At 39.0% G+C, this 27,314-nt stretch overlaps 3 protein-coding genes across 6 annotated transcripts; all 3 read left to right on the forward strand.

Annotated features, from left to right (window-relative positions):
- The first annotated feature begins 1,718 nt into the window (after positions 1-1,718).
- LOC117495085 (beta-2-glycoprotein 1-like) lies at positions 1,719-5,329 on the forward strand. Its single transcript, XM_034146151.1, has 5 exons — positions 1,719-1,849; positions 2,543-2,725; positions 2,819-3,013; positions 3,126-3,305; positions 5,235-5,329. Exons 1-5 carry the CDS (start codon positions 1,780-1,782, stop codon positions 5,327-5,329), a joined length of 723 nt encoding a protein of 240 aa, XP_034002042.1. The 5' UTR covers positions 1,719-1,779.
- Positions 5,324-26,864, forward strand: si:ch211-198n5.11 (methylcrotonoyl-coenzyme A carboxylase 2). 4 transcript variants are annotated; one of them, XM_034146885.1, is made up of 15 exons: positions 5,324-5,417; positions 5,511-5,705; positions 12,452-12,631; positions 16,666-16,767; positions 17,407-17,571; positions 17,675-17,871; positions 18,038-18,216; positions 18,366-18,446; positions 22,297-22,475; positions 22,557-22,776; positions 22,972-23,063; positions 23,651-23,807; positions 25,134-25,256; positions 25,370-25,606; positions 25,688-26,864. In XM_034146885.1, the coding sequence occupies exons 4-15, from the start codon at positions 16,733-16,735 to the stop codon at positions 25,772-25,774; spliced, it is 1,752 nt and encodes a 583-aa protein (XP_034002776.1). In that variant the 5' UTR covers positions 5,324-5,417; positions 5,511-5,705; positions 12,452-12,631; positions 16,666-16,732; the 3' UTR covers positions 25,775-26,864. The 4 variants fall into 4 exon arrangements, with proteins under 4 accessions (XP_034002776.1, XP_034002774.1, XP_034002775.1 ...); XM_034146883.1 differs by lacking the exons at positions 5,324-5,417; positions 5,511-5,705 and adding exons at positions 11,320-11,435; positions 12,145-12,339; XM_034146884.1 differs by lacking the exons at positions 5,324-5,417; positions 5,511-5,705 and adding exons at positions 12,028-12,051; positions 12,145-12,339.
- On the forward strand, positions 7,002-8,777 carry LOC117495581 (complement factor H-related protein 2-like). Its single transcript, XM_034146886.1, has 3 exons — positions 7,002-7,200; positions 7,964-8,143; positions 8,430-8,777. The coding sequence occupies exons 1-3, from the start codon at positions 7,017-7,019 to the stop codon at positions 8,618-8,620; spliced, it is 555 nt and encodes a 184-aa protein (XP_034002777.1). The 5' UTR covers positions 7,002-7,016; the 3' UTR covers positions 8,621-8,777.
- Positions 26,865-27,314: the final 450 nt, after the last annotated feature.

Raw genomic sequence — 27,314 nt, forward strand, 5'->3', positions numbered from 1 at the left:
AGCAGTCAACTAGTACTGAGTCCAACAGTATCAGTTTTATTCAGAACGTATGGTAAAAAATATTTGTATCACTCATTGAATATAGCAGGAAAGAAAATGAAGAGCAGCTGATTGACCGAGTGCAGAATCACTGTATAGTTTAAATCTCCTTAGTTACAATGTTGTCCATTTTAGACAAAGGCTTATTATATTTACAGCCCTAATAACATTCATTTTCTGGGCTCAATATGTGTCTTGGCTGTTTTCGTTGTGATCGCTAAATTCAGATCGCTGGATCGCTAGAAAACACCGCTGTCATCAGGCTGGCAAGGGCTGTTCCATGCTCTGCTCAACCTCCCGCCTTCCCAATGGACTCAGTAGCGCCCCCTGCTGCCGTGGAGCATGTGTGAGTGAGCATGTGTGAGTGTCTTTTTTAATTCAAATGCCCCCTGTGCAGATGTGGGAGAAGTACTCAGATCTTGTACTTGAGTAAAAGTAGAAGTACCATCAAAAAAGTACTTATTATGCAAACTGGCACTTTTCAGAATAATATATATATGATTTTACTATAATTATTGATGTATTAAAGTGTTTATCAAGCTGGTAAAGGTGCAGCTAGTTTGAAATATTTCTGTATACTGCAGGGTAGCTTGTGAATGTACTCCAGGTGTAACTAAAGTCTGATTTAAGTGTAGTTATATTTCACATCATTAATCCATATCTGCAAAGTAACTGAAGGTATTAAATAAATGTAGTTGAGTCAAAGTATACAATATACCTCTGAATTGTAGAGCAGTGGATGTAAAAAGTAGCAAAACATTGAAATACTCAAGTAAAGCAGAAATACCTCAAAATTGTACTAAAGTACAGTACTTTAGTAAATCTACTTAGTAACTTTATACCACTGCCCCTCTCTGTCAAACGAATACCCTTTGGTACATTGAGATCGGTTCGATGTTTTGAAGGTGTGATGACCCTGCTCTCTGCCAGTAAACGATTGAGCTAACTGGAAGTGACATGAGCTTGCTGGACAAACATGTTAATGATAAACCAGAGGAAAGAGATTGACAACATTTATAGAACAGTTCATGCTACTGTAATCTGCACAATTCAGTGCTTTATACACCAAAAGTTGTAATTTTGAAATATATTATTCCACAGACAGGAAGCCAGTGTACATTTATGAGAACTGGAGGGATATGGGACCTCTTAGAGAGACATCATTACCGTATAAGCCTAAAGAAGGTAAAAGGGGAGGACAAGTTATTCTAAACCCTGGTCAGACTGTCGTCCTCAAATTCGTGGACTTCTTTAAATAACTGAAAGAGAACAAACTTTTTTTATATTTTATGTGTTATACTTACTCATATAACCTGCACGTAAATCATTGTTTGCATGCTGAAATGTATGAAATACTTATTTTTCCAATACTGCAAAATACGGTGGAAAAAACTATTTCCATATCAGGGTTGTTTTATAATACAAATAACATATATATAGGGAGAGAGAGTGTGTGTGTGTGTGTGTGTGTGTGTTGTGTGTGTGTGTGTGTGTGTGTGTGTGTGTGTGTGTGTGTGTGTGTGTGTGTGTGTGTGGTGTGTGTGTGTGTGTGTGTGTGTGTGTGCATGTGTGCGTGTGTGCGTGTGTGCGTGTGTGTGTTCGTGCGTACGTGCGTGTGTGTTGTAAGGGGGAGGTACTTGTGTTCCTGAGACAGTTTCATTCAATTGTTTGTACTTTCCACTGTGTAGAAAGACTCGATTTAAGTAATTACAGAAGCACAGCTATTCCTGGATCCTCACAATGACATATTTTTACTTTCTTGGGTTCTTTATACTATGCCTTAAAATGGATACGTCTTTACAACAGGAAGGTAAGCAAGAGGGGGAATTATTTATGAATCCCTCTGTTTCTCTATATATGAATAAAACCATATCCAGGACTTAATGTGAACCTATGTGTGAACTGAGTAACTTCAATTGACTTGTTATATCAGACAAACCACTGAAAACTGGTGCTGTGACGGACAGTGCAACAATAAAATGAAAACTATATCTGCCACCACTGGAAGGAACCAGCTATGAACCTGCAGTTAAAAAACAGCAACAGATGTTATACCACCATGCCCTCCCACACCCCATTGTTACAGGCTGCATCCACACTACGGCTTTTTAATGAGCCTTTTCCTAAATACATTTGTATTCTTGCTTATGTGTATTATGCAACAAAGATAATATGTTCAGCACCCAAAAACTGAATCTTTGCTCATTAAAGGGTGATCTTATTTTTCTTTATTGGAGACTAGTATTCATTTCTAAATGGTTTGTTTCACTTTATTTTAACTATTATTATTTACAGTTTAACTGAAAATTCAAGGGAAATTTTCATTCTGTTTATTTCTGTTTCATTCCCTAAATTATTTTTAAAAACGCTACATTTAAAATGTGTTGGGGTAATGTTTGTTGGGAGCCCCACACCTCTGTGTGAACGTAAGTAAAAACTGAGTAATGCAGTGTACTGGTGACCTTTCAGAAATGTTTATTCTTGCTTGTGTATTATTCAACAGGGATAATATGTACAGCACCCGAGATTGAAAATGGTGATGTGCTTGGACAAATCCAAGAGTACAAAGAAAATCAAGTCCTGGAGTTTCAGTGTAAACCCTCATTTACACGCGCTGAAGCCAGATCTTCAAAATGCACAGAGCGAGGAGTAAGAGCAGAATGGAGCCCCACACCTCTGTGTGAACGTAAGTATTAACTGAGTAATGCAGTGTACTGGTGACACTTCCCAATAAATATAGGTTCTGACGGATAATGTGTTTATTTTTCAACAAATACAGCAATAACATGTAAACTACAACTGCCAGGGCTGAAAGGAACCAGCTATGAACCTGCTTCTAGAAACACGTTTCTACCTGGTGACCAAGTGACAGTAACTTGTGAAGACAAGTACTGGATTTTTGGGTATCAACCGACCTCAGTCGTAACTACATGCAAAGAGGACGGAGAGTGGACTATCAGCCCTCTATGCCAAGGTATGAAACTGCTGTGAATGCTGTTTTATATTTTTATATTTCATAAGCTGTGATGATGGTTATCAATCATGTCTGGATTACTTGAGATTTACAAAACATTTTCTTATTCTAGAGGTTACGTGCAGCACACAAGGAGTCCCACATGTGTCTTCATGGGACAGTCGTTGGCAGCAAACATTCAAATTGGGAGAGACGGAACGTTACTGGTGTGAGACAGGCTACAGGAAGAAAGATGGCGCCAGCAGGGCCACATGCACCCGAGATGGATGGCACCCAAATCCACTTTGTGAAGGTATTGTGAAGTAAACCTTATGTTTATAAGATATCTGTTATTTTGTTTCCATATTTGGCTATTGGGGGGGAGTTTTTACTATATACTATATTGTTTACTGTAAAGGCTACTCTTAAAAAAAAGAGTCCCATGAACTAAGTGCAGCTAAGCACAGGAACAGTCAGGAATTTACTTCTTTTTTTTCCAATTGCTTACACATGCTTTTTTTTTTTGATCACACAAGTCTTTAGGGTGGTATAAACATCATGACTAACAAAAACTAAAAGAATATATTTTTATTTTATTGAGTGTCCTTTGTAGAGGAGACCGGGTGTTAGTTATGCGAAGCATAGTAACAACATTAACATACAAGTACATTTAGACAACATTAGAGCACAACAACTCAATGCAACAAATATTGAGCCCTCATTTGTAGAACTCCATCCTTTTTTGAAATGCAGAGATACATCTGACACTTGAGGCACTTGATGTATGTTTTCCCACTGCATCCGTCTGCCATGAACCCTACAGAAACCTAAGTGTTAGTTTTGGCCCATAGTGGACTCCATTTGTGTTGTGTAAAATGGGGGAAATAAAAAGTTAGCAAATCCCCATGTCCTCCTCAGAGGACATTCCTAAAAACATTTAGTTTTAGGTCAAATAAGTATGACACTGCTCTGAAAACTCACTACACTAACTCCTAAGATGTTCCCTTACTATAATTAATTAAAAATATTGAACTCACAACACTGGTAATTACAAAATGACAAACTTACCATTTCTCTTTCTATAAATAGTGCTTGTGTTGTTGGACGCCATTTTGAAATACAATGAAATTATCTTTTTCAAAGCCACACCCCCACATTATGTCATATGTTTGAAAGCCCAGGATGTCCTCTGTGGAGTACAATTGGACTTAATGCTGTGGCATGTATAAGCTCAAAGTAATGGACCAAAACCCAATGTGCTCCACAGAGGACAAAAATGAATGGGTGGGTCTCTGGAGGATAAACACTTGAAGTGTGCACCAAATGGCACACACTTCATTTAAAATACGAGACACTTTTTCCAACCAACTTCAAACTCTGGTGCTCAATCAAAAGCACACTAATTTCTTATGGACTTTGTTCTGTATGTAGATAGTTCTGCAGGACAGAGATATGTGCAGAAACACAAATATTTTGTTGAAAGTAAACATTTGTATTTGAAAATAGAGGGAAAGAGGTAGACAGACACACATACACTATTAATCACCCTGTCAAGAACACCAACATAACAAAAAGCACATAATGACCACCATGTAAAATGTAAAAAAAGCAAAATATGTAATACCACCACGCCCCTCCAGTTGTTCAAGGCGCATTCCACTCTATGGCTTTTTCATTTGCCTTTACCTTAAAGTTCCCCTATTATACTGTTTTTCATCAATATATTATAGTTCTCATTCATATACAAAACATGTCTCTGAAGTGTTTGGCTCCAAACACCAAACAGATCATGCATTGTAGCATCCCATAAACCCCTCTGTTTCAGCCCTGTTTCAAAAGGGCTGATTCTCTGTCTGTTACTTTAGATGAAAATAAGGAGCCACTCCCCTCGCCCTTTTGAGAGATATTTAGTTAAAAAGAACACAATGGTGCTCTAGGAGGAGATTCAGGTGATAAGGGGGGGGGGGGTGTTACCTTGGTTGGTTATAGGCTAATGGTTACACAAGCCAATAACTTGTGTAATTGGCTTGTAAAGTGGCCGAAATCTGATCAGCTCATTTTCAGACAGGTTTTTATATAATGGATCAGGACAAAAAGTGAGCAAATCTTTTTTCCTGAAACTCTCAGAATCTCTTTACGCAGAGGGGACACATGTGTATGTATAAGATGCATGAAAAAGTGGATTTTGCATAATAGGTGACCTTTCAGAAATCTTTATTCTTGCTTGTGTATTATTCAACAGGGATAATATGTACAGCACCCGAGATTGAAAATGGTGATGTGCCTTGGACAAATCCAAGAGTACATAGAAAATCAAGTCCTGGAGTTTCAGTGTAAACCCTCATTTAGACGCGCTGAAGCCAGATCTTCAAATGCACAGAGCGAGGAGTAAGAGCAGAATGGAGCCCCACACCTCTGTGTGAACGTAAGTAAAAACTGAGTAATGCAGTGTACTGGTGACACTTCCCAATAAATATAGGTTCTGACGGATAATATGTTTATTTTTCAACAAATACAGCAATAACATGTAAACTACAACTGCCAGGGCTGAAAGGAACCAGCTATGAACCTGCTTATAGAAACACGTTTCTACCTGGTGACGAAGTGACAGTAAATTGTGGAGACAAGTACTGGATTTCTAGGCATCAACAGGCCTCAGTAGTAACTACATGCAAAGAGGACGGAGAGTGGACTATAAGACCTCTATGCCAAGGTATGATACTGCTGTGAATGCTGTTTTATTTATTTTTTAAAAAGAGTCCCATGAACTAAGTGCAGCTAAGCACAGGAACAGTCAGGAATTTACTTCTTTTGTTTTCAATTCAAGTTCATACAACTTTATTAATGGCATATGATTTAAACTGAAAAATAATTCCTTAAGAAATGCTACAATTAGTTTCCAATGTATTATTATCATTAAGATGTGAAGCAGAAGATGCACTGATTTATGTTTATAGATCGCAAATAAAAAAGCGTCTCAAACTTTGTTATGGTTAGGATTAGGTTCTAGTTTCTCTTGGTTATGGTTAGAGAAAGGTTAGAAGATACTGAACACATGTATTCCCTCCCACAGCTCCCGCTCAACAACAGTGATGCTGGTTTTGTTGGTGGTCCAAAGAAATGCCAATCAAATGGACCCCCCCTAAAAATAATCTATGGTCTTTTTGGCATCTGTTCATCAGTAAGGAAGTGATTTTTAAGTGTGCATTACTCATACTCATATATCATCTTAATACATCATGCATGTATTATTATATACACTTGTTGGAAATGGAATGACTGAATCAATCATTTATGTATTAAACAACTTTTATACATTTGCCATATTGATTCAAAAAGAAAATGAATTACAATTGCCTTATTTTGTCTCTTTATTGTGTTATAATGAAAAACAAGTCCATAGTGACTGAATATGCTTTTTACTTATTGTAAGTGGGATTTAGAGCAATGACGAGCTAAAGCTGAAAAAGACTGTAAGATAAGATAAGATAGATACAGTGGAAATAATGCATGTGTGTAGGGGTTGTAATCATTGTTTTAAAATTATATTTCTATAAATGAGACTATTACTATTCTGTTGTTTAACAAAATCCATATCAGAAATCCTCATCTTCGTAGATTTGAGTCGTAGATTTGACTCGTAGATAAACGGAGAACAATGTGTGTCATACGTTATATTAGATTTGAACTTGTCAGAGATAAGCACAGTCCAAAGTACTGTATGTGTAGGTAAATAAAGCCTATCTTAAATATTGCCTTTTAAAAGAGATACTTTGAATGGGGGGAAAAGACTGACTAGATGTGACATTCTTTTAAAAGATATGTCACAAATGATTGCATTTTGGGCTGAGGGCAGTCCATGCATCCATGACAGGATACTGCATTATCCTCTTATTCATTGTATTTCAATTCTTACTCTGTGCTCTCAAGCCTTGTTTATGTTTGTGCAACTTAACAGTACATGTAAGAGATCATGTAATAATTGCAACCTGCTTATGCCAATACTCTCTTTGTCATTACCCAAATGCTTCTAGCTTCTTTGGGTTGTGGGACACTACCACCCCTTGCAGATGGAGACATTGAGGTTCTATACCAGTACAGGAACGGAGACAGGGTTAAATACATCTGTCAGAATCACTACATCATGGAGGGAGAGCCCTACAAAACCTGCATCAATGGTGAATGGATTGGACAGATGAGATGCCTCAGTAAGTTAACATTCCCTTTACATTTTTCACCTTCTTTTAGCATTTTTGCATAATTAGATGTTGCTTGATTTTGTTGCTTCATGAATAGTATAATAATTGTACAGAAACATATATTACAGTAATTAAACATCGAAAGGTGGAAAACCATCTGTTTTACCTCAAATAAGAATAAATGTGCTGTCATAAAGTAACGTTTTTGTAACATCCCGTCATGTCTGCTAATGTATTCATGTCATATTAAGGTAGTTCATCAGGTTCATGTTATTTGTTTCATGTTTTGTCAAGTCTCTTTGTTCACCTGTCTAGTCCTGTCATTGCACTTCCTGTTTAATTTTGGTACTTACCTTTCCCTCTGGTTTCAGAGCTCTCCTGCCCTTGTGTGTCTTCCTCCCCATGTGATTGTCAGCCCCTCCCTTGATTGTTGCCACCTGTGTCCCATTACCTCTTGTATATAGTCCTCGTCTCCCTTTGTCCTGTGCCAGTTCACCTTGTGCCTTGTGCCAACAAGAGAGCCAGCTTTTCAGGCCAAGAGAAAAATGTGACATTTTTTAAAAGATAAATGATTGCATTTTGGGCTCAGGGCAGTCCATGCATCCATGACAGGATACTGCAATATCCTCTAATTCATTTTATTTACATTCTTACTCTGTGCTCTCACTCCTTGTTTATTTTTGTGCAACTTAACAGTACATGTAAGAGATCATGTAATAATTGCAACCTGCTTATGCCAATACTCTCTTTGTCATTACCCAAATGCTTTTAGCTTCTTCGGATTGTGGAAAACCAACACCCCTTGAAAATGGAGACATTGAGGGAACTGTTGGACACGAGTACAGGAACGGAGCCAAGGTTAAATACATCTGTCAGAATTACTACAAAATGCAGGGTGGTCCTCACAAAACCTGCACCAATGGTGAATGGATTGGACAGATGAGATGCCTCAGTAAGTTACAATTTCATTTGCATATTTTTATTCTGTGAGGTTTTTGGTATAAGGCAATATAACTTCCTGTCTGTTTACCAGTATGCTAGCTAGTAAGGCTTTGAATGGTGAGTATTGAAACAGAAAAATATACTGATTACATTTTGGACTATAGTTTTCAAGACCTAAATATATTTGTAGTACGTATGAATTAGGCGTTATAGTCATTTGCCATTAACAATATGCCCGCCCCTCTGAATGACTTTTAAGTATTAACAATATGCTGTGTATCCATTTTCTCTTGCAGAACCCTGCACTGTGAATCGCCAAGACATGACTACACATAATATTGGCTTCAGACATGTTGCAAACAATAAAATGTATTCAGAACATGATGATATAATTGAGTTCATGTGTACCAGGGGAAGACATGACGGCGCATTGAACATGCGTCAGAAATGTAATGATGGTGTAATGCTCCTTCCTACTTGCCACTAAAGCTTTTTAGTCAACTGGATGTGATGACCATGAACTAGCTGGACAAACATGTACATGATTAACCAAAGTAAAGAGTTCGACCAGTTCTTTCCTAATCAAGTGTGTGTAACCCAGTGCTCTGTGTGGTCATTCTAATAAAACAAATATGTTGACTTGGTCAGATTTCTGCCTCTATTTTTCAGATGAACTCTTTATCTTTCATGAAGAGGAAAAAGATGATATCCAAAATATTAATAAAGCACAATAAATAACCAAACTGGGCCAAGTTTCCTAATAATGATTTTCCTTAAACATAAAGATAATTTTCCATGAATGCTTCTTCAACAGTTTTTAAGCAGCAGTTCCCCAGAAAACAGAAATACATATTTCTCTTCACTCCTGTAATGCACTTTATCAGTCTGTATTGTTTTGGTGTGCCGTAGAGATGTCTGCTTCTTCTTGAATATAATGGCACTCGATGCCACTCGGCTTGTGTTGCTCATAGCCTCAAATAGATACGTTTTAGATGTAGAATTTAAAAGCAGTGTTTATTTCCAGAAATCAAAATAATCCGCAGTCATGGTTGTGAGCAGTTTCATGTAGGAACTATTTTCTATCTACCGAGCTACATTTGCCAACAAATAGACAAATACATATTTTATAGTTGGATTTGTTCATTTTGAAAGTAAGAGTAATGTTCATTACAAACTAGGCTTGCTGCCTGTAACACATCATGGTCCTGGTAAGGAGTTTCAAGAAGTACACTTTACCTGCTGGAGGTACACGTTACCATTATGATCATATTAAACCTTAACTGAAGCTATGTCTTCACCATACACGTAATCTACTGTTATATACTGTACATTTATACTTGTATATACTATACATGTGTACTGGTATACAGTGAGTATATACTGCAATATACTGTTAATATATACTGATCATAAACACTGTTATATAATGTTATAAGTTGACCTAATTTCTGTAGTATAATAAGATATACAACATAAGCACCATAAAAAAGAGAAGATATGGAACCTGAAACTTCAAAATCAGAAGAAGGAGGAAGACCTGTCGGCACATTGAACATTGAACATGAGATGTGTTGATGGTGTGATGCTCCTGCCCACTTGCCAGTGAAGGGGTTATTTCACTCAAAGTGACTGGCCTGATTTGGCTGAATACCATTTGAATGCTAAATAAAAGTACAAAAATTGAGCATATATAGAAAATACACGTTCAATCAGTCTGTTTCCTTCCTTACTGTATATGTATTATGAGAAAATATGTAAATACTCCTTATTACCATCTTTATTTTCCAACTCTAAGAATGTCATTGAGTAGATGATGACAATACTTTCTAGTATTATAAGTATTTCAAAGTATGTACCTTGCTTGCAAACCGTTTTTTTATTTCAAATGCCCCCTGTGCAGATGTGGGAGAAGTACTCAGATCTTGTACTTGAGTAAAAGTAGAAGTACCATCAAAAAAGTACTTATTATGCAAACTGGCCCTTTTCAGAATAATATATATTATATGATTTGACTATAATTATTGATGTATTAAAGTGTTTATCAAAGCTGGTAAAGGTGCAGCTAGTTTTAATTATTTCTGTATACTGCAGGGTAGCTTGTGAATGTACTCCAGGTGTAACTAAAGTCTGATTTAAGTGTGAATTATATTTCACATCATTAATCCATATCTGCAAAGTAACTGAAGGTATTAAATAAATGTAGTTGAGTCAAAGTATACAATATACCTCTGAATTGTAGAGCAGTGGATGTAAAAAGTAGCAAAACATTGAAATACTCAAGTAAAGCAGAAATACCTCAAAATTGTACTAAAGTACAGTACTTTAGTAAATCTACTTAGTAACTTTATACCACTGCCCCTCTCTGTCAAACGAATACCCTTTGGTACATTGAGATCGGTTCGATGTTTTGAAGGTGTGATGACCCTGCTCTCTGCCAGTAAACGATTGAGCTAACTGGAAGTGACATGAGCTTGCTGGACAAACATGTTAATGATAAACCAGAGGAAAGAGATTGACAACATTTGTAGAACAGTTCATGCTACTGTAATCTGCACAATTCAGTGCTTTATACTCCAAAAGTTGTAATTTTGAAATATATTATTCCACAGACAGGAAGCCAGTGTACATTTATGAGAACTGGAGGGATATGGGTCTTTGTTGGGACCCCTTAGAGAGACATCATTACTGTATAAGCCTATAGAAGGTAAAAGGGGAGGACAAGTTATTCTAAACCCTGGTCAGACTGTCGTCCTCAAATTCGTGGACTTCTTTAAATAACTGAAAGAGAACAAACAGTTTTTATATTTTATGTGTTATACTTACTCATATAACCTGCACGTAAATCATTGTTTGCATGCTGAAATGTATGAAATACTTATTTTTCCAATACTGCAAAATACGGTGGAAAAAACTATTTCCATATCAGGGTTGTTTTATAATACAAATAACATATATATAGGGAGAGAGAGAGAGAGAGAGAGAGTGTGTGTGTGTGTGTGTGTGTGTGTGTGTGTGTGTGTGTGTGGTGTGTGTGTGTGTGTGTGTGTGTGTGTGTGTGTGCGTGCGTGTGTGCGTGTGTGCGTGTGTGTGCGTGTGCCTGCGTGTGTGCGTGTTGTAAGGGGGAGGTACTCGTGTTCCTGAGACAGTTTCATTCAATTGTTTGTACTTTCCACTGTGTAGAAAGACTCGATTTAAGTAATTACAGAAGTACAGCTATTCCTGGATCCTCACAATGACATATTTTTACTTTCTTGGGTTCTTTATACTATGCCTTAAAATGGATACGTCTTTACAACAGGAAGGTAAGCAAGAGGGGGAATTATTTATGAATCCCTCTGTTTCTCTATATATGAATAAAACCATATCCAGGACTTAATGTGAACCTATGTGTGAACTGAGTAACTTCAATTGACTTGTTATATCAGACAAACCACTGAAAACTGGTGCTGTGACGGACAGTGCAACAATAAAATGTAAACTATACCTGCCACCACTGGAAGGAACCAGCTATGAACCTGCAGTTAAAAAACAGCAACAGATGTTATACCACCATGCCCTCCCACACCCCATTGTTACAGGCTGCATCCACACTACGGCTTTTTAATTAGCCTTTTCCTAAATACATTTGTATTCTTGCTTATGTGTATTATGCAACAAAGATAATATGTTCAGCACCCAAAAACTGAATTTTTGCTCATTAAAGGGTGATCTTATTTTTCTTTATTGGAGACTAGTATTCATTTCTAAATGGTTTGTTTCACTTTATTTTAACAATTATTATTTACAGTTTAACTGAAAATTCAAGGGACATTTTCATTCTGTTTATTTCTGTGTCATTCCCTAAATTATTTTTAAAAACACTACATTTAAAATGTGTTGGGGTAATGTTTGTTGGGAGCCCCACACCTCTGTGTGAACGTAAGTAAAAACTGAGTAATGCAGTGTACTGGTGACACTTACCAATAAATATAGGTTCTGACGGATAATATGTTTATTTTTCAACAAATACAGCAATAACATGTAAACTACAACTGCCAGGGCTGAAAGGAACCAGCTATGAACCTGCTTATAGAAACACGTTTCTACCTGGTGACCAAGTGACAGTAAATTGTGAAGACAAGTACTGGATTTTTGGGTATCAACCGACCTCAGTAGTAACTACATGCAAAGAGGACGGAGAGTGGACTATCAGACCTCTATGCCAAGGTATGATACTGCTGTGAATGCTGTTTTATTTTTTTATATTTCATAAGCTGTGATGATGGTTATCAATCATGTCTCGATTACTTGAGATTTACAAAACATGTTCTTATTCTAGAGGTTACGTGCAGCACACAAGGAGTCCCACATGTGTCTTCATGGGACAGTCGTTGGCAGCAAACATTCAAATCGGGAGAGACGGAACGTTACTGGTGTGAGACAGGCTACAGGAGGAAAGGTGGCGCCAGCAGTGCCACATGCACCCGAGATGGATGGCACCCAAATCCACTTTGTGAAGGTATTGTGAAGTAAACCTTATGTTTATAAGATATCTGTTATTTTGTTTCCATACTTGGCTATAGGGGGGGAGTTTTTACTATATACTATATTGTTTACTGTAAAGGCTACTCTAAAGAGTCCCATGAACTAAGTCAGGAATTTACTTCTTTTTTTCCCAATTGCTTACACATGCTTTTTCTTTTGATCACACAAGTCTTTAGGGTGGTATAAACATCATGACTAACAAAAACTAAACAAATATATTTTTATTTTGGTTTTATTGTGTGTCCTTTGTAGAGGACACCGGGTGTTAGTTATGCGAAGCATAGGAACAACATTAACATACAAGTACATTTAGACAACATTAGAGCACAACAACTCAATGCAACAAAAATTGAGCCCTCATTTGTAGAACTCCATCCTTTTTTGAAATGCAGAGATACATCTGACACTTGAGGCACTTGATGTATGTTTTCCCACTGCATCCGTCTGCCATGAACCCTACAGAAACCTAAGTGTTAGTTTTGGCCCATAGTGGACTCCATTTGTGTTGTGTAAAATGGGGGAAATAAAAAGTTAGCAAATCCCCATGTCCTCCTCAGAGGACATTCCTAAAAACATTTAGTTTTAGGTCAAATAAGTATGACACTGCTCTGAAACTCACTACACTAACTCCTAAGATGTTCCCTTTCTATAATTAATTAAAAATATTGAACTCACAACACTGGTAATTACAAAATTACAAACTTACCATTTCTCTTTCTATAAATAGTGCTTGTGTTGATGGATGCCATTTTGAAATACAATGAAATTATCTTTTTCAAATGGCTTGTGTGAGTGTGTATGAGCACAACCACGGCGGAATATTACTGCCAAAAGTCACGTGACTTTTGGCAGTAATATTCCGCCGTGAGAAGAAAAAGTTTTGTACTTGTAAAAAAAAATGTGTGTACTTGTAAAACCTATGCTGAATTTGTCTCTGAAACATGATTTATTAGAAAAATGGTGTTAGGGTTTTGTATTTATGTTTTATTTTTTCCACTTTTGTTTTGAAATGTTTTCCTCCTCGTGTCTTCTCTGTTCCTTCTTCCTGTGTTTGCCTTCCTGTCGTTAGTTTCCCTGGTGTGTCTGATTGTCTGATTGTGTTCACCTGTTGCCCTTGTGTTTCTGCCTCTCTTACCCCAGCTGTGTCTTGTCTTGTGATTACCCCTCCCTGTATTTAGTCTTGTCTCTTCCTGTGTTCCCCTGTCGGTTCATTGTTGGTTTTTCCTGTCTTCCTCCATGTCATTCACGGTTGTCTCTCCTGTCTCCCTCCATGTTGGTCACGGTCAGTTTTTGTACAACCTATTTGTTTCTTGCCATGTTTTTGTTCAGCTTTTAAAATAAAGCTCGCTTTTTGTTTCGAGACCTCTTACCTTTTTTGATAGTCTGCATTTGGGTCCTACCCTTCCACGCATCCTAACATAATGAACCGACCAATTATGGACCCAGCGGATTATGTTTTTGATTTTGATTCTGGTTTGCTTTCTCTGGATTACTCCCTTCGATGTCTTTATGCTGTGTGGAGTGGAACCTCGACTAGCAGGGAGAAAGAGGCTGTCCTCAAAAGAGCACAAATGGAGGTGGATAACGTGCCATGGCTGTGGAGCTCTTTGCCTGAATTTCTCAGAGTTTTTCCTAGCAGCCCTGAGTGCCAGCTTCAAGCCTCAAACCCCTTCTCGGGATCCCGCCTTGCCTTAGGAGGTCCACGGAGCCTCCAAAGGGTCTCTAGGAGACGCAAGGCCAGGATTCCAGTCGTGGCCCCAGCAGCCATGGTTCCAGCCCCAGTTCTGGCCCCAGCAGCCATGGTTCCAGCCCCAGTTCTGGCCCCAGCAGCCATGGTTCCAGCCCCAGTTCTGGCCCCAGCAGCCATGGTTCCGGCCTCTGTTCCGGTCCAGCACGCCATTTCTCTTCAGGGAAATCTTCTGGGCCAACATGAGCAGATGATGCCGACACCTGTCCCGCCGGGGGTCCTGCCAACACCAGATCCTGTTCTGTTGGGGGTTCCGCCGACACCTGTCCCGCCGGAGATTCTGCCAGCTCTGTGTCCTGTTCTGTTGGGGGTCCCGCCGACACCTGTCCCGCCGGGGGTCCTGCCAACTCTGAGGCTTAAAAATATGAGAAGACTGATCAATACCTCCATAACTTCAGTGTGGTTAGCTATGAAACTTCCAAACACCTTGTCCTGGACATAGTTTCTACAGCATAAACTGTGCAACAGTACAGTAGGCCCACACAAACTGCAGAACACCGGGGCTTTGGGAACACTGATTTAATTCCCATTTAACCTGTTAAGGGGCTTTTTTCCCCCGTTTTTTTTTTCCTCACGAAACTGTGTCTCAGGGCTTCTTAAAATGTAATAAACTATTCATGTGTCCTACTCAGAGGAAACGCATCTAACTGATGATATGAACCATGTTTACCGAAACAATACACAAGTCTCACAAGAAGCGTCTAAATGAGCCCTGAGCGAAAAAATGCTAACGCACTCTAGGTATAAATCAATCGATATACTTATCGGATATGCACAAACAAGCTTACAAGCTGAGATTCCACAAATTCTAGAAATATATATTTTAATATTGTTGTTGTGTTTTCTGTAAAGCACTTTGGGCTGCTTTGTGCATGAAAGGTGCTATACAAATAAAGTGTATTATTATTATTATTATTATTATAAAAACTAAAACCAGAGAAACTGATAATGCTGCAGGGGATAGATAGATCGATAGATGAACCTGATTTCTTCTCCTGTAGGTGGCGGTAATGTGTATCACAGGTGCAATAGCTACCAACAAGCACAATACAGAGGAAGAGGAGACGTCGAGCTCTGTTTTGGTTGAATGTTTAGCTATTAAAGAGCATAATTTGCTGTATTGCAGCAGGCAGACTGACATGTACCGCTGCATAGTAAAGTAAGACTCTTTAAATTGACCAATACAAAAAAACACATTTATTTCTCACCTTACAGTGAAGTCAGGGGTCCTTACGACCTTTGGCATAGTTTTATTTTGTATGCAGTTAGCTTACCACTTGTCTTGCGTTAAATGCATGCTATACTGATAAATATGTTTCGATGTATGTGTTTGAATCTTTATACAGTCTATGGTTTGAATAGACAGAATGTGAGAAATGAGCGTGTGCATTGTCGGCGTTGACTTTCATACTTTTGTTTCCAGCCTACTGGGTTCAATATTTTTTAGTAGCAACTGAGGTATAGTTATTATGAAGTCGCATTAATAGTAGGAATAACACTGTAAACATAATATATAACATATCCTCTATCCAAATTGTTACTTAGGTAAAATGGTGCATTTGTCGAATTCATGTGTAAGTAGCATTTTACTGCATCATATTGGAGTATTTCACAAAATAGTTGAATGTATGACATATTGCATCATATTTTTTAATGCTAACAAATCATTGTTGTCAAAATACTTAATTACAAGTAAAAGTCCTGCATTCAAAATCTTACTTAAAAGTACGAAAGTATTATCAGCAAAATGTACTTAAAGTATAACCAGTCAAAGTTATCAATGTGCAGAACAATTGCCTTTTATGTGTGTATATAATTACATTTATAGATGTGACATTTCTAGGTTATATTGTTGCATCAATAAACATTTGACTGTTGAAGACAAACAAAGTTCTGATTTAGTTTTTGTAAAATATTTTTACAAAAATAGACTCTTTTGTGACTTAAATAGTTCCTCCACTAATTTTTACAAATCCATGGCTAAAGCTGTTTAATAAATGTAGTGGAGTACAATTAAATTATTTCCCTTTTAAATGTAGCAGAGAAGAAGTATAATATATATGCATATACATATATATATATATATATATATGGCATTAAATGGAAATACTCAAGTAAAGTACAAGTACCTCAAATGTAGTTAATTATTTTAAGAATCCACAATACAAAATACACAATACACAAATAGTCAGAATAAATATTAACCTGTCACTTGCCCTAAGCTATTGTACCTACTCCTGTTTGTTCTCTGTCCCTAAAAGAAGTGTGTGTAGCGGAGGAAAAGTGTGTCCAGGCTTTGTGCCTCAACACACTCTCTCACCCTCATGGATGTTGAGAAACACCACAGAGGAAAGACATCACAGGTAATTCATTAACTAAGAATTTTAGGAAAACATTATATTTTTCTGACCATTATTGCGAATAAACTTGTGAATATTTTTATGATATCAATATACCAACTATAATTGCACGTTTATATTGGCTCTTCCTAATAAATCATATCAAATATAGTTTTTCTCTGTTAAACTCCTCCAAGGTTAGCTAATGAAAAGAAGTGAAATTGACTACTTTAGCATACATTTATAGGATATTATTACATTAGTGTTAGACATGACTATAACTCAATAATATTTGGTCATTATGATGCTGTAAAGTTGGTTATTTATGGTAAATATACCTAATAAAACTGCTGTTAAGTCATGCCTGTTTCTAATAAATCCCAGAATGAATGTCAAATAGCCACATCTGAGTAAATATGCTGGTTAGAATTGTCATTGTAACTTGCAGTACGGTTAACACAATACTTTTTCAATATTCTTCTGTGTTTGCACACCTTTCTACCCTATTGTCAATATTCTTCTGTGTTTGCACACCTTTCTACCCTATTGTCATGTTGTAAACAGGCCATAAAGGTAGTACACTTTACCCTACTGTATTTCTGACTAAAGGTGGACCCTTCCTTTCAGTGATAACAAAGTTAGTTTATGAATCTTGTGTTTCAGGCTGGCTGAGCAGCGTTGGCAGTGTTCAGTCCGCTGTATGAGCTCTGCAGCCAAGAGGAAAAGGTCTCTGCACAGTGCCTTCCCTGTGCTGGAGCAGCCCCTCCAGCCCATCCAACAACATGTGTATGAAGCAAACCTACAAAACAGCAACGCCTGCCACAAAAAGTCAGTTCTACTCTCATTAGCCCTGATCCATTTGGTCGATTTCCCCCACTGCATTATTAACTAAAATGTCTACAAATGCATGAGCTTTCTCTCTCTCTGTAAGGTACATAGAGTTAACTGACAAGGCAATGAAGGGTGGAGGGGAAAAAGCCATCGCCAGACACACTCAGAGAAACAGGAAGTTGCTGGTCAGGGATCGACTGCGCCTCCTTCTGGATGATGAGGATTTCCTGGAGCTGTCACTATTGGCTGGTCTGGGTCTGCCATACGGGGACATCCCTGCAGCTGGATGCCTGACTGGTGAGAAACCACTTACTGTAAATAATGTATCTTTCTATTCTCTTGCTAAATGGCTCTGATTAAATCATTTTCCTCTTCTACCTTCTTTTATTTCAAACTGTGAGCAATTTATTTTGATGCACATGTCACTGAATTATTCTGTGTGTTTGTATGTGTAACCCTCCAGGCATCGGCAGGATCAATGGCCTGTGGTGTGTGTTCATTGCCATGGATGCCACAGTGAAGGGCGGCACAGCGTATCCAATCACTGTAAAGAAACAGCTACGAGCACAGGAAATTGCAATTCAGAACCGCCTGCCCTGTGTTTACCTTGTGGACTCTGGAGGAGCTTTTCTACCACTGCAGGTAAACACACACACATAGACAGAGCCTCCCCAGCCATAATAAGAGGTTAGCATCATTACAGTATTTTTAAATGTGATAGATGGTTGAATTACATGACTGCAGTTTGTAGTTCTAACCTGTGTGTGTGTGTGTGTGTGTATTCTTGCCAGTCAGAGATCTTTCCTGATAAGAACCAGGGAGGAAGGACGTTCTATAACGAAGCCATCATGTCTGCGATGAAGATCCCACAGGTAAGGAAATATAAAGAAGTAAATAAAAAATAAAAGTTGTTGTAATAAACATAAACACATGGCACATCTGACCTTACCTTTCCAGTGCCCTGTACTACGAAGCAGGATTTTCGGTTAGCGAGGTAATTTCAGGGTTAACTCTGGGTTTCCGGTTCTACGACGCTGGTTCACTTCTTACTGGGGTAGATCTCCATGGTAACTTGTGCTGAACGGCAAATCTGCTCCGGAGCAGGTTTGGTTCCAGGATAAGAGATCAACTCAGTGAAAGCACCGCCTGCTGACCAATCAGAGATCACCGCCTGCTAACCAATCAGAGCTCAGTGTGCAGAGTTTAAAGCTATCAAGTCATATTACAGGATAAAGGAAATACAGAAAACTGCCATTGCAGGAAAGACGGCCCGCAAAAATCACCGACTGTGAACGTGAAAATTAATACAATATCACCTCCCATCTTCAGAGCAATCTGACTTTTATAACATTAGCGTTAAGAAAGCTTACTTAAAGTGCACCTATCATGCTATTTTTAGGCAATAGCATAGGTCTCGGATATATAAAAATATATAAAAAACATGTCTATGAAGTGTTTTGGTCAAAATACCAAACAGATCAGCCATTCTAGCCATGCCTCATATCCCTCTATTTCACTTCCTGTTTGAAAAGTGCTGATTTGGGGTATAAACCTTTAAAAAAAAAAAAAAATTGATAAAAAAAAAAGGAGGGGGCTAAACTCATAGGGGAAATTCTACCGGCAGATACTGCGGTGATGAAACGCCATATCATGGATTATCAAGGATTATTTCTGAAACAGTATGGAGCTCAAAGGCTTTCTCTCTTGCCGGTTATACCACAAGGTGAGTTCCTTTTTATTTCCTGCTTCTTCACACACATGCTCTGTGCAGTACAGGTTAGCTCTGAGTGTTAGCGATGCTAATGTAAACATTCACCGACCATATTACGTCCAAAACAGTCGGGCATTGTTTTCTGATAGGGCCGTGGGCAGCGGCGGACTGGGACTACAAATCAGCCCGGGGCTCTCGACTGGCCCAGCTCGGTGCCGCAAGTAAATCCCGCTAGTAAATTGTCAACGGGGGAGGGGGGGCCCACTTCAGTACCGGCCCATCGGGATTCGTCCTGAACGTCCCGATGGCCAGTCCGCCCCTGGCCGTGGGTGTAAAGCCAGCCTACATTTCCGATATTAGGCCCTACGTCATATCGGACGCAAATCTGGATCAGCTCCGTTGTAGCCCGGTTTTTAGAGATTTGGGTACGGATTTGGGTTTCTGATGCTGCGTGAGTTCCCTGACACACCGGGGAGACATTTATCTATAACATACATCAAAAAGTGCATTTTGAATGATAGGTCCCCTTTAAATATCTGCCACAACATAAGTTACCGGATCAAAGTAACATTACAGTCCGCGACAGTGTGAGTGCAGACGTCGATGTGTCCCATTATCATTCATATCACATCATCAATCACATCATATCACATTATAATATATCATATATTTCCTTAACTCAATAGCATGTCTGCATGTAAGGGAGGAAACTTATACAAAATGTACACCACCCCAAATTGATCATGTTGTTGATAGTGCTACAGATGCCCTGTGAATAAAATTAGACTCTGTTGCTCCTTTGAAAAAGAAGAAAATAAAACAACATAGACTAGCTCCATGGCATAATGCCGAAACCCGCAAAATAAAGCAAAAGTCGAGACAACTTGAAAGGATATGGCGTTCCACTAAACTTGAAGAATCGCGTTTAATTTGGCATATTACTCTCAATGAATATAAGAAAGCACTGCGTAAAGCGAGAGCAGCTTACTACTCTTCATTAATAGATGAGAATAAGAATAATGCAAGATTTCTTTTCAGCACTGTAGCCAGGCTGACAGAGAGCCACAGCTCTATTGAGCCTTCTATTCCCATAGCACTCAGTAGTAATGATTTTATGTGTTTTTTTAAAGATAAAACTGTAACTCTTAGAAACCAAATTAATGACCTCTTGCCTTTGACCAGTATAGTGTTATCAACAGCTCCCGGAAATGTAAGTTCTAATATTACACTAGATAGTAAATTAGAATGCTTTTCAGCCATAAACCTTGAACAATTGAATTCAATGATTCTTTCTTCAACCGTCAACGTGACCCGATTCCAACTAAGCTGTTAAAGGAAGTTTTTCCATTAATTAGCACTTCTTTACTAAATATTATGAATATGTCTTTATTATCAGGCTATGTTCCACAATCATTTAAAGTTGCAGTGATAAAACCTCTTCTTAAAAAGCACAACCTCGATCCAGAGGTTTTAGCCAACTATAGACCTATTTCTAATCTTCCGTTCCTCTCAAAAATTCTTGAAAAAGCATTCGCAAAACAGTTGTGTGATTACTTAAAAAAACAAAGATTTATTTGAAGATTTTCAGTCTGGCTTTAGAACACATCATAGCACAGAGACAGCTCTGGTTAAAGTCACAAATATCATATATCCAGTCTCTGATAGTGTTACGTTATTATGAGAGTGCTCTCATACTTGTTTGATTCTGAGTGTATATGTCCGCATCTGTAGCCTGTTATTGTCTCATTATACCGCACTGTGAATTAAAAGTAAATCTATAAGTCGTCATGAACACATCTGTCCATCAGACAGAGGGCTGTGCCTCCTGTCATCATTAATGGACTACTCTTTAAAATGACCGCTCAGAGGAGAGGATTTCTCATTTCTCTCCTCGGCTCCTCCACTCGCATCTCCTGTGGGCGGGACTAATGGCGCGTTTCCACTACAGCGCGAAGCACGGTTTAAGAGGGCTGTGACGTCAGCGGCCCGTCTTTGGTTGCGTTTCCACTTGGCCTAGTACCGGCCGGCGGGTCCTAATTCACAGTTTTTCTGGCCTCATAAAATCGCGGGTCTAGGGCCAGAGACAACGAGGCTGAGTCGGGCTGAGTATGCTAAACTAGAGAGAGCATCGCTGGCAAGGGGGCTACAATACAACAAGATGGACATATTTGACCGTGATTTAATTGTAATACACGTTTCAAAATGATGCCGAAGTAACAACATACTGATACCGGTTAGTAAAAACCATGAATTAATGCTTTGTCAAGTCTGCAGACAGACGGCAGGCGAAAAACCTTTTAAAATGCGTGTTTTCTAAATGGAGATTGGCTAAGCTAACGCAGTATATGCTCCGACCGTCCACACTCACAACAACGGCCTATACAGACATAAATAAAGCAGTGACTGTATTCGCCATGACACAGGCAGTCTGTGGTTTGTACTTGTTTAACTTTTGTCTAGTTTCTGAACATATATGAGGAGCTGTGAGCTCTGAGTGCTAACAGCTAACGGCTGTGTTGTTTTTCTGGGGTTCTCTGAAGATCACGTCACGGCTCCGCCTACACTGCGTTACTATAGATACTACCCCAGTTCCTAAACTGTAATGGAAATGTGCCATAAAGTGAGCCAGTCCTAACGAGGCCCAGCCATACCGAGCGGGGCAGAGCGAGGCCGTGTAGTGGAAACGCGCCATAAGACACAAGGATAGGAGTCGAGGAGAGGAGAGGAGTCGAGGAGAGGAATTAGAGAAATGAGAAAGGGCCAAGGTCTATGCCCAACAATAACATTGTGAAATAATATTTCATTTGTTCTCAATGTAGTTTTTTTAACCGCACATAGATAAGACTTTACGCACTGCAGGAATGTGGTCGAAATGTTGTGTCCGTCTTGAAAGTCCTGAGAGAAAAGACAAAAATCCACATAAGAATTGGATAAAATCTCAACTACTTCAGTTTTAAAATGTGCACTCTGAAAAACATATTTTCAAATGAAAACCACTAACAATCCAAAAGGTGTCGGTGGTGTGCGGGTCATGCACGGCGGGTGGAGCTTACATCCCCACCATGGCAGAAGAGACAGTGATGGTGCACCGGATAGGAACCATATTTCTGGGCGGGCCACCGCTCGTTAAGGCCGCCACGGGAGAGGAAGTCACACCAGAAGACCTGGGAGGAGCCACGCTTCACGCAGAGTACGTCACTAAACACATTGTTATTATCATTAAAGAAATAAGAATACATTCACATTATCATGCCTGTTGATTTCTCTTCAGGGTGAGTGGCTGTGTGGACCATTTTTCCTGGGATGAAAAGGAGGCGTATGAGTGTACCAGAAACATTGTGTCCACCCTCAACTTCCTACTGCCCGAGGAAGAGGAGGAGGATGAGGAGAGAACGAGGAAGAAGAAAGCTGAGGAAGAGCCGCTGTATAGTTCAGAGGAGCTTCTGGGGCTCGCTCCTAAGAGTTATAACTACAGTCTGGATGTTAAAATGGTACAGTATGCACACACACACAAGCAGTAACTGAAGCTGACAGTGAACACTTTAAATGTCACTTTCTTGTAAATGATCACTTCACACTTCGTTGTGATTTTTGGAAAAGTCCTTTTCTTATCATGGCGCTCATGTTGCTGTCTCACTGATGCAGTATGTATGAAAGCTGTTTGTTGTTTCTGTGTGTCTGTCCAGGTGGTCAGTCGGCTGACAGACGGTAGCCGCTTCCAGGAGTTTAAAGCTCGCTATGGAACCACGCTCATCACTGGCTTTGCAAAGATTCATGGGTAAAAGATACAATCACACACACAGGGATTAAGATGTAGGTTAAGATAGCAAGGGCAATAACAGGAACACATTTCAGCCAACAAACGGTCTCTAAGTATGTTAGAATAATAGATTTGTTGACCAAAATGCACGGTGCTTGTTAACCTGCCAACCCCCCTCTCAATCCCTGTTTGTCTTTGTCTCAGATCTATAATATTTTCTAAAACAAAAAGAGTCCTTCGTAGGGCACTTATATAGTCGCTGGTGGGTTAATGAAACTCTTATTGATTCTGTCATTGCTTCCTTAGACATTTGCATAATTTAAGGCTTACCTTCAGAAACACAGTGACCCCTCACCCTCACAGGATTAGCTGCTGCCCTCAGTAACATCTTAATCAGATCAGCAGACGTCAAAAGTAAAAAAGACCAAAGCAAATGTAAAACTCTGTCCCTCCACCAATGACCAACTGTCACATAACGCTTACTGTTGTTGGAGAGCAGTGTGACTCACTCATCAGCAGGATAGTTTCATGCTCTAGTTGTGGTATTACTTGTTCTTGAGTATATGTGAGCACCTTTTTACATCTGTGTATGTGTTCTGTGTTAGCAACTTAGTGGGAATAGTAGCCAACAATGGAGAGCTGTCATACCAAGCGGCACTGAAAGGAAGTCAATTTGTCCAGTTGTGTGACCAAAGAGACATCCCACTCCTCTTCCTCCAGAACACAGTGCCCACCGCAGCGCTTACACTCACCACCACTCAGGTACACACCCCCAGTGACACACACAGGCCTGCTGAAATACAACATACATACAACATACAACTCAAAAGTAGAATTGATAAAACTAATATATTTTTTTTTTTGGATTTATATCTGATTAAAGTTATTATTATTATTATTGTTTAAATCAATGTTGTACTATTCACATCTTATACTGCACTGTAACTTTTATTCATGTACCTGTGTGATTCATGTTTTATTATCTTTGCTTTTTAATGTTTATAATGTGTTTTATGCTCTTAAATGGGACCTATTATGCAAAATGCACTTTTTCATGTCTTTTATACATAAATATGTGTCCCCTCTGTGTAAAGAGATTCTGAAAGTTTCAGGAAAAAGTATTCCCTCTCTTTTTGTCCTGATCCATTTATATAAAACCTGTCTGAAAACGAGCTGATCAGATTTTGGCCACTTTATGATGTCATAACGATTTTTTTGGCTTGTGTAACCATTAGCCAATAACCAACCAAGGTAACCCCCCCCCCCACACCTTATCACCTGAATCTCTTCCTAGAGCACCATTGTGTTTTTTTTTTAACCAAATATCTTGCAGACAGGCGAGGGGAGTGGCTCCTTATTTTCATCTAAAGGCCGCTACACATCCACCTGAGACCAAAGAACGCGTACCGAAGGCGTCCCGACTTTTACGTCGCCTGCGTCGGCTATGCCGCCCGCTACGCCGCCCGCCTACGAACACACCGCAAATACTTCAGTCGACGAGTGGCAATAACTGTCCTTACCAGCAGGCAGCGGTAGTGTGAACAGCCAATCAGAGTGATTGCTTGGGCCGACTTTCTCTGACCTCCCGCGGCCGATTCAACATGTTGAATCGGCCGCGGGAGGTGTGAAAAGGTGCCGTAAAGAGACGACGGTGCGGGACACACCAACCGGAGTAGGGCGCCGCGAATGCCCGACTGCCTCTGACGGCCTCTGACGGCCTCTGACTCCCAAAATCGGGTTGGTGTGTAGCCAGTTTAAAGTAACAGACAGAGAATCAGCACTTCAGAAACAGGGCTGAAACAGAGGGGATTATGGGATGCTACAATGCATAATCTGTTTGGAGACATGTTTTGTATATATCTGAGACCTATAATATATTGATGAAAACAGTATAATAGGGGAGCTTTAATGACTTTCATTTTTGTAAAGCACTTTGAATTGCCTTGTGTTGTGCTATATAAATAAACTTGCCTTGCCTTGATATTTTGGGACTTTGGGGAAATAATACAATTGTGAAAATTATGAAACATTTTGAAATAATCAACATCTGTTTTTTTTTCTCTGTGTTTTTTTTTCTTTCTCTTCCAGGCAGAGATGAACACTAACCGCCTGAAGGCTCAGGGTTCAATGATGTCAGCAGTAGCGTGTGCCTCCGTCCCAAAAATCACCATGGTAATTGGTGGTTGCCATGGAGCAGACAGCTACGCCATGGTGAGATTCTCATAATCTTTTCCGTACTTTTCTTCATCATCATACTTTACGCTCATGTAGAATCTAGAATAACTCCACAATCATTTGAATCCTGTTTCTGTTTTTTTTTCTAGTGTGGGCGGGCTTTTGACCCTAATTTCCTGTTCCTGTGGCCCAATGCCAGAGTGTCGATGACGGCTCCGGGTCACGCTGCCTCTCTGCCTTCCCCTGACAGTGAGGCAGAAGAGGAGGAGGAGAAGAAGAAGCAGGAGGACAAGCTAAATAAGAGACTGGATGAGGAGAGCTCAGCATTCTTTTCCTCCGGCAGACTCTGGGACGATGGAGTCATTCTGCCTCAGGACACCAGAAAGGTATAAAGCATTACCAATACAATTTATCTTTTCCCGCCTCCACTTTGACATCTTTTAATACTAATGTGTACATGTCTGAAGGTTCTCAGAGACTGCCTTGACATCATCAAACAGCAGCAGTATCAACTCACCACAGAGAAAGTCCGGTCAGCACTTCTGCGTGTATAAAGGCTGCCATCTTCCTTCTCCTCACTACCTCTGGACTCTACAAGCATCCGTCCACTGAGCTGCTGTTTTTAATTGAATCTGGTTGCTATAGCCCATTGGTGACATTTACCAACATGTGCCAAGAGAATCAAAGCCAGCCCTGGCCTTTATTCAGTATGACTGGTCATTGAGGGTGATAATGAGCATCATCCTAAAAGAGAAAAATGGGGAAATCGCAGCATTTAAAATAATCTACATACCTTTTAAAAACACAAATGTGTTAAAAAATTACCGCAACATCTTGTCAGATACTTGGTAAAGTCACTCACCAACTTTCCAAAAGGTTCAAGAGTCCTCAAATATTGAATTTGTTTTTAGGCCTAATACATTTTTCTGTCTGCTGTAAACACAGGTGATAATTTAAAGTGTCATTTTTGGTATAATATTTGTCAAAGTTATGTTGGCTTATTGAATTTAAACACTGAAAAAAGTCCCGGTTAATCCTACAAAAGTGCCTCATGTCTTGAGTACATAAAGAAACGCTACATTGAAATTCAATCAATGCTACAAGAAGTGTGAAGTATTGTGATTAATATATGACTGTTACATTTCTTTTGTTAGCACAAGTACTGTGTTTGAGCCTCAACCGAGTTGTGTTTTTTTTCACAGATGTGCCACTTTTTATTAATTTGTTATTCAAAAGCCCCACATACTGCACAGATATTTCTTTCTAGTAACAATTTATTTAACAGTCATTTCTGTCCAAAATGAACACATTGTAAGATATCATGCTCTGTAATTATGAATGTAAATTAATAATAGTAATGTAGTTTTATTTCATTTGTATTCTAAAATGAACAAAAATACAGATTTCAATTGAAAAACTAGTGTTTTTTCTTCATTGTTTTAATAAGGGCGATATTCCAAAATCGAATGTCCCAGTTTACTTATAAGTTAAAACATTTCCTGTTAAATTTGGGTTGAGTTTGCTGTAACAAAGGTATTGTTATGTTGAAGTGAGTACCACTGCTTGCATTCAAATGTGAAATGAATTCAAAGGAAATTGAAATAACATTAACGTTTGCAATAAAAAAAAAAATCTTAAACTCTTGACGAGATCATATAATAGTCAGTGAAGTATGGTAGACGAAATGCACCCTATGGTGACCTTTCAGTGGAGAAAATAGGATGCTCCACTACCATTGAATACCAGCTGGGGGCAGCCATGATGAAAAGTTCAATACAAATCTTTACATTCTTGGTCAAAATGTGGAACCCCTTTTTAAAGGCTTTTTTTATATTTAAGCATCACAAATGTGTTTTATTGCATTAGTTGAATTAAACCTTCTGTAAATGGAAACATTTACCTAAAAAAGAGAAAGAAGCTTTTCAGATGTTCTTTTACCTGTAGAGTTTGTAGAGGGCGCAAGTGAGTAATTCACATACAGTTTAAATAACAACTTGATAAGTATTCTTAATGGGGGGGGGGGGGGGGGGCACACATCTGCTTTCCCTTGTATATTGATGAGTAGTTAACTTCCACCACTGCTCATTTGAATCC

This window comes from Trematomus bernacchii, unplaced genomic scaffold (assembly GCF_902827165.1).
Source record: "Trematomus bernacchii unplaced genomic scaffold, fTreBer1.1, whole genome shotgun sequence".
NCBI lineage: Eukaryota > Metazoa > Chordata > Actinopteri > Perciformes > Nototheniidae > Trematomus > Trematomus bernacchii.

Coding starts and splice junctions, on each gene's coding strand:
- LOC117495085 (XM_034146151.1), top strand. CDS start 1,780: ATGACATATTTTTACTTTCTTGGGTTCTTTATACTATGCCTTAAAATG. Junction 3,014..3,125: donor TATCAGCCCTCTATGCCAAG/GTATGAAACTGC, acceptor TTCTTATTCTAG/AGGTTACGTGCAGCACACAA. Junction 3,306..5,234: donor CCCAAATCCACTTTGTGAAG/GTATTGTGAAGT, acceptor ATTATTCAACAG/GGATAATATGTACAGCACCC.
- LOC117495581 (XM_034146886.1), top strand. CDS start 7,017: ATGCTTCTAGCTTCTTTGGGTTGTGGGACACTACCACCCCTTGCAGAT. Junction 7,201..7,963: donor TGGACAGATGAGATGCCTCA/GTAAGTTAACAT, acceptor AAATGCTTTTAG/CTTCTTCGGATTGTGGAAAA. Junction 8,144..8,429: donor TGGACAGATGAGATGCCTCA/GTAAGTTACAAT, acceptor TTTCTCTTGCAG/AACCCTGCACTGTGAATCGC.
- si:ch211-198n5.11 (XM_034146882.1), top strand. CDS start 15,415: ATGTGTATCACAGGTGCAATAGCTACCAACAAGCACAATACAGAGGAA. Junction 18,217..18,365: donor GAGCTTTTCTACCACTGCAG/GTAAACACACAC, acceptor TATTCTTGCCAG/TCAGAGATCTTTCCTGATAA. Junction 22,476..22,556: donor GGAGCCACGCTTCACGCAGA/GTACGTCACTAA, acceptor ATTTCTCTTCAG/GGTGAGTGGCTGTGTGGACC.